We start from the raw sequence: 7,163 nt of genomic DNA, 5'->3' as shown, positions 1-7,163 counted from the left end.
GAGTCAGGAGGCCCAGGTCCTAATTTCAGCATTGCCAAGAACATGCTGTATAATCTTGGGCCCCCATTTCTGTATGGATAGCCATGTCATTAAGGACTACAAACCAAGTGATTTCCCCATTGTTTCCCAGTATACACTTCCTCCAAGAGAGACGCTGTGTCCCCCTGCACGATCATGCAAGGGAGCAAACAAGTTGCAGGGGTGCTATCGGGCTCTCCCCTTGCCCTGGGCCTGGGCACTGCCTGGGGGGCTCACACAGTAGTACTTGTTCACCACATGCCTGCACTGGTCACACTTGACGGTGCAGCACCAGTGGAATTTGCAGTTACAGCTGCTCATGGCCTCAGTTCTCCTCTCTTCCACCTGCAGCCCGCACTCAGTACACAGGCGCCCACAGCTGCGTCGCTCCCACCTGGACGTGTTGTGGCGGTTCTGCAGGCACTCGCGACCCTCTGTGCCATAGATGCCCAGGCTGGAATTGCGGGTACAGTAGTCTGGAGATTCCTCTAAAAAGACCAGCTCAGCCTCTGCGCTGGGAAGGAAGGCCTCCGCGGGAGCCCAGCAGCCCTCAGCACTGTTCCCAGCCCTGAGCTGCCGCTTATCCATCTCGATTTTCAGCGCCTGGTCATACTTGGCCTTTAGATAGTCTCCCATCTCCCGGAAGTCAGCCAGCTGCAGCCAGCAAGTCTGGATGCTGCAGCTCCCTGAGATGCCGTGACATTTGCAGGTCCTTTTCATGGTGGCTCTCACTGCCTTCAGAGAGAAAACAGGCGAGAATGAATGGGTCTGGGCAGGGAAGACTGATGGCAGGCAATTAAATGGAATATTTTAGAGTTGTGTTTCTTGGCCTGAGAGGAGAGTCAGAATCACTGGAGATACTCATGAAGAATATTTGTTTCCTGAGCCATGCTTCAGCTCTTCTCATTGAGGAATTAGGGGCTAAGGACCTGGTACTGGTGATTTTCTCCCACCTCCCTTTAGTACAGAGGATTGAGCCCAGGGGCATTCTACCTCCAAGATACACCCCCCCCCCAAGCCCTATTTTATTTTTATTTTGAAACAAGGCCTCACTTCATTGCCCAGGCTGACCTCAAACCTGCAATCCTCTTGCCTTAGCCTCCTAAGTACTGGGATTACAAACATGTACCACCATGCCAAGGTAGTACTGATGATTTTAAATCACCTTGGGTAGCTGGGCATGGTAGAACATGCCTGTAATTCCAGTACTTGGAAGGCTGAGAGAGGAGGATCACAGGTTCAAGACAGGAGGATCACAAGTTTCAAAATAAAAATAAAACAGGGCTAGGGGATACAGCTCAGAGATGGAATGCTCCTGGTTTCAATCCCCAATACAAAAAGGTAACAAACCAAACAAATCCTGGGTGGTTCTGTTGAAGGGCCAGGCAAGTATTGAGGTTACTGGAATCAGGAAACCTAGGCCCCAAGCCCAACTCCATCACTTGGTGAGCATGTTTCTATCTGCCCAGTTAAAATAAGAATTGAGTAAAATAGGGGCTGGAGATGTAGCTCAGTGCTGGTTTGGATTTATCCTCTGGGCCCTCTCTGAGGGAAGGAAGCTCTTGGTGTCTCAATCCTTATACACACACCCCCACGAGGTAATTAACTACTTATGATTGTAGTTGAAAACCTCTTCCTCTTCCCTGGCCAATCAGAACATCTAAGTACAGGTTCATAGGAAAATCATAGGAAAATGATTTGTCTCTAAGTCAAACTTGCTTCCAGATTTCAATTCAGAATACTCCTGAGATTGCTCTCTTACTAGAAGTTTGGGGTGAGAATAGACACCCCCCCACACACACACATACCCAGAGAAGCCTAGGTCAGTTTCAATCCCTTGTATCTCAGAATTTAGAACACGAGGCTATACAATAAGCCTGTTAGTGTCTCAGAAATGTAGTTGCTATGATTAACACTTTTAAGTCCTGGGGGCAAGGCCTTGATTTTGTATTGTTTGTGTTCTCAGAAAACTGTCTATAGAGAGGGCCACAGCACAAGGGTTAGAGCTAAGAGGACTGGACTGGAAGATCTGAATTCATTGCCTGGCTCTGATGCTTATTGGCTACATTGCCTTGAACATACCACTTGGCTGGGACTTAACTGGCTTTGTCATCCAGGGAATGGCGACAGCTGTCCCAGTCTTGCTGCGTAGTTCTAAGGATGAGGCAGGGGTATGGGACAGCTCTTGGTAAGCTGTGAAGGGCTGTGCAGATGTGAAGCTGTTGGCAACACTGGCCAACTCCTATACCCACCAGCCTGCCGGCCCTGTTGTTGTGAAGGTTCATCAGGGCTCTGGCATCCTTCCCCTTCTCCAAACTGTCCACAAAGAGTTTAGAGATCCTTTCCCCAAACTCCACATTGTCGCTGCAGCCTCCCCAGATCCAGCCATGGCCTCCTACACATAAGGAAAGAATAAGTTCTGCATATGGCTCCCTGCTAAGTCCCAGGAGATGAGTTGTAGTCATGCTGACATAGTCAAACCATCCCCAAGAGCCTGCAGAGGGTGTAAAGCTGTAAAGGAAGTGGAATAGGGAAATGGAGGTGCTTAGGGACAGGGCGGGGTGTCCTGTTCTCAGAACCAGCTTCTAGCACCTCCCAGCTTTCTCTACCCACTGTGAATGCAGGTGCAAGGGGCTGGTCTAGATGACTCAAAGGTTCATGGCAGCTGGAATCTGAACCATTATTCTACAGTGGTCTTCATAGAGCCACCTTCTCCCTCACTCATGACAAATCCAGTAAGTCTCTTAGGTGGTCTGCGAATCGCTGAGTAGCTCTAGGTTATGAACAGCCACTGGAATATCAAGGCTTGCTTTAAATATTCTTTAGCCTTCTCATTCCTAGTCTCTTTGTTAGTTTTAGAGATACTTGCTAATTCCTAGACTCATGGACCCAGGCTCAACTCTTAGGAGGGTCTAGGTCCAGGGACTGCTACAACTGAAGGGGCTGCTAGAGACTAGGGGTTCTAGGGAGCCGGGTCCCTCAGCCTTTCCTTGACCCTCGCAGCTCTGTAGCTCCTCGCCTCCTCGAGGCTACCCCCGACAGAAGGCCCAACTCACCTGTTTTTCCATTTTTTGACTCATCACAGCCACAGTTTTCAAAGTCGCCCATGCTGCAGTTCTTAGTAATGGTGTACATGACTCCAGCAGAGCTGATGGCATGGATGAAGGAAGTCTCCCTGGTGGCTTTGGAGAGAAACAGAGACTGACTAGAAACCTGGGCCCTGATGACCTAAAGTGAAGGCTCTGACAAAACAATACTGTTTTGCACCCCCTTCCCCCAACTTCCTTTTAAGAAGATGCTCTTCAGGCCAGGCGTGGTGGCACACGCTTGTAATCCCCGCACTTGGGAGGTAGAGAGACGGGAGGATTGCTCAGGTTCGAAGCCAGCCTCGCTGGCTTAAGAGACCCTGTTTCCAAATTAAAGTATAAAATAGGTCTGGGAGTGTAGCCTGGAGGTAGAAGGGTTTCCAGGAACCCCAGTACCACCAAAAAAAAAAAAAAAAAAAAAAAAAAAGCTCTTCTCCTTGGGGAACGATGCTTATTTTTCCAGCTGACTCATGTCATCTGGCTGGAATGGGCACCCCTGTGGGAATGCTCGCATGGGGAAGGCGAGGTGCAGAGGTGGAATGATGAAACCAAGAATGACTGTGGCACTGGGATTGGATACCGCTGTCTGGAGGTCCAGGCTAGACTTTTGTCTACTGGCCACGGCTGCTGATCCATGGGCAGTGAGACCCACAGCCCACCTGGGCTGGCTTAGGAAAGAGAGATGGCCTTCTTCTTTCTGATCATAAAGCTGGGGAAGATAATTATCTTTGCCCTCATCTTTTTTTTATTATTTACTTATTTTGGTACTGCAAATTGAACCCATGACATTTCATCATTGAGCTATACCCAGCCTTTGTTTTATGAGTGTGTGTGTGTGTATGTGTGTGTGTGTGTGTGTGTGTGTGTGTGTGTGTGTGTTACTGGGGATGGAACCTAGGGCATTCTACCTGTGAGCTACACCCCAGTCCTATTTTTTTTCTTTTTTTGTGGGTCTAGGGCTGGAACCCAGGAACATTTGACCTCCAGGCTACACCCCCTGTTCTATATTTTATTCTTTATTTTGAAACAGGGTCTCACAAAGTTGCGGAAGACCTCACTGAGTAGCTGAGGCTGTCCGCAAACTGCAGTCCTCTGGTCTCAGTCTCCCGAATGCTGGGATTACAAATGTACTTCACCACACCCAGCTCCCAGTCCTATTTTTTATTCTCTCTTTAAATTTTTTTTTTTTTTTTTGTACTGGGGATGGAATCCAGGGGCATTCTACCTCTGAGCTACACCCCCAGCCCTATTTTTTATTTTATTTTATTTTTATTTTTTATTTTTTGGTGGTACCGGGGATGGAATCCAGAGGCTTTCTACCTCCGGGCTATACTCCCAGACCTTTTTTTATATTTTATTTGGAAACAGGGTCTCACTAAGTTGCTGAGAGCCTCACTAAGTAGCTGAGGCTGGCTTCAAACCTGTGCGATCCTCCTGTCTCAGCCTCCCAAGTGCAGGGGGATTACAAGCGTGCGCCACCACGCCCAGCTCAGCCCAATTTTTTAATCTTTTGTTTTTGAAACAGGGTCTCACTGAGTTGCTAAGGGCCTTGCTAAGTAGCTGAGGCTGTCATGAACCAAATCCTTCAGTCTCAGCTTCCTGAATGTTGGGATTACAAGCATGCACCACCACGCCTGGCTTTTATTCTTTATTTTGAAACAGGGTCTCACTGAGTTGCAAAGGGCTTCACGAAGTAGCTGAGCCTGTCTTTGAACTGCAGTCCTCCTGTGTGATCCTCCTGTCTCAGCCTCCCAAACGTGGGGATTACAAGTGTGCACCACCACGCCCGGCAACTTCTTACATTTTTGATGAGACACTTCTGAATGAGAATTTGGCCCTTAGAATACTCCTGGTGAGCTAAACAGATCTGGTCTTATGGACCCCAGTGACAAAAGTAGTGTTGAGAGAGGGGAAGTAACTCAGTTCACACAGCAAGAGAATGGCAGGTCAGCACCTGACCTCATTCACCTCATTTCTCTGGGCACGCACATTCCCTACGCTGTAGCCCACTCCATGCACGCGCACCCACTTGAGTCCCGCACAGACTTACCACCTCTCAGCCTGTTGTGGGTGGAGAGCTGCAAAGCATTTTCAGGGCAGTTCCAGCGTTCCCAAGCAAACTGGAACTTACACTCCTCGATGCCACTCTGGGCGCCCAAGGCCACGCTGGTAGTGTAGGTCAGATAGGCCTGGCAGGGGGGAAAAGGCTATGAACTCCTGTCCCTGCCTCCCCACCCTTCCTGGTGCGGGTCACCGGGAGTAGGGGAGCAGGCAAGACTCGAACGGGCTGGCTTTCCACTAAGAAATGGTGTGGGAAGCCGGCAGGGTGGCGCACGCTTGTAATCCCAGTACAAGTGTACAGATATGATCCTCCTGAGAGGATCACAGGTTCGCAGACATCCTCAGCTACTTAGTGAGGTCCTCTGCAACACAGTGAGACCCTGTTTCAAAATACAGAATAAAAGCTGGGAGTGGTGGCGCACGCTTGTAAACTCAGCATTCGGGAGGCTGAGACGGGAGGATCGCAGATCGTGGACAGCCTCAGCTACTTGGTGAGGCCCTCTGCAACTCAGTGAGACCCTGTTTCAAAATAAAGAATAAAAAATAGGGCTGGGGGTGTAGCTCAGGGGTAGAATGCCCCTGGGTTAAATCCCCAGTACTGTAAATAAACAAACAAACAACAACAACAAAAACCCAATGTGGGTCCTGGAGTGAGGGGTCTGGCACTGCTTCCCACCCCCTCTTTTCTTTCCCCAGAAGAGTTTCCTTAGGGACCCTGAAGAGTAAAACGGGGAGCCAGAGGCCATCCTACCTTGGGACCTGTTATCAGGAAATTGTTCACGGACCTATCAAGAAGAGAAACAGTGAGGTAGAGGTGAGTGGGATGGGGGAGCGGGGGGGGGGGGGGCTTCCTTGGTGGGGCCCGAGGGGTAGGAAGGGACTCACCAGGCAGAGGCACTGAAGGTAGCACAGCATATGGCCACAGCCACCCACAGCATGAGCAGGTCCCCCATGATCCTGCTCAGCCCCGGGGACCAGGTCCAGCTCAGGGCCAAGGGCAGAGAAGTGAGGGGAGAGCAGGGCCCTTCTCAGTATTTATGTGGGCAAATTCTGAATGGCCAAGGGGGAAAACCAACAGACCTTCTCATTTGTCTCTCCCTGACCCAATGGGGGATGGGGAGGAGGGACTCAGCCTTCAAGGCGGCCCCGCCCAGCGGGCCAGCCCTTCTTGCCTCCCAGACTGAGGGGCTGAAGCCTTTCTCCTACCTTGAGATTCCTTTCCTCTGTAAGTCAGCGGGTCTCTTCCCACTCAAGAGCCCATTTCTCAGGATCGTCAACCTGGAAGCAGCCCAGGTCCCTCTGCAAAGCTGCAGTGCTTCACCTGTCGGTGAGACCTTGCTGTGCGCCCCGCCTTCAGCCCGAGGTGTCGACAATCACACAGGAACTCTATTTGGGGGGCCTCTTACTCAGTTACCCAAATTAGTGAGTGCGAGGGGGTAGAGTTGGGAGGTCACGGGGCAGAAACATTTCAGAGTCAGTAGTCTCTTCTACTACATCCACCAAAGTAAGTTCTGGTAAATTTCCTTCACTCCTAGTAAGTCCATCCTTTTGTAGCTGATTTAGATGTAGTTATTAACTGCTTATATAACCCGAGAATCAAACTTTGGGTTGCCTAGGGCTATACTTGAAAAGACTGATGCCTTTCTTTCTGATACTGATACCACTTTTGGGGAGTATTGCTGGGGACTGAACCCATGGTTTGTGCATACTCTACCACTGACCTGCACCCCGCCCCTTCTATTTATTATTATTATTAGTAGTAGTACTAGCCCAGGGGCATTCTGCCTCAGCACAGAGTCCCCAGCAGTGTGTGTGTGTGTGTGTGTGTGTGTGTGTGTTACCAGGGATTGAACTCAGGGGCATTCTACCTCCAAGCTACACCCCAACCCCATTTTTTGTTGTTGTTGTTTTGAAACAGGGTCTCACTAGGTTGCTGAGAGTCTCAGTACTTGCTGAGGCTGTCCTAAAACCTATGATCCTCCTGTATCAGCCTCCCAG

At 49.9% G+C, this 7,163-nt stretch overlaps 1 protein-coding gene across 1 annotated transcript; it reads right to left on the bottom strand.

The window, feature by feature from the left end:
• Positions 1-204: 204 nt before the first annotated feature.
• WNT8A (Wnt family member 8A) lies at positions 205-6,253 on the bottom strand (the record flags this gene model as incomplete). Its single annotated transcript, XM_080698703.1, has 6 exons — positions 6,051-6,253; positions 5,917-5,950; positions 5,155-5,293; positions 3,075-3,200; positions 2,271-2,413; positions 205-753 (listed from the first exon to the last, which is right to left on the bottom strand). Exons 1-6 carry the CDS (start codon positions 6,116-6,118, stop codon positions 205-207), a joined length of 1,059 nt encoding a protein of 352 aa, XP_080554829.1. The 5' UTR covers positions 6,119-6,253.
• Positions 6,254-7,163: the final 910 nt, after the last annotated feature.

The sequence above is a fragment of the Muscardinus avellanarius genome (assembly GCF_963383645.1).
Source record: "Muscardinus avellanarius genome assembly, chromosome: 1".
NCBI classification, from domain to species: Eukaryota; Metazoa; Chordata; class Mammalia; order Rodentia; family Gliridae; genus Muscardinus; species Muscardinus avellanarius.
Note: the sequence above shows the minus strand (reverse complement) of the source record. Positions and strands in the feature narration are given on the sequence as shown.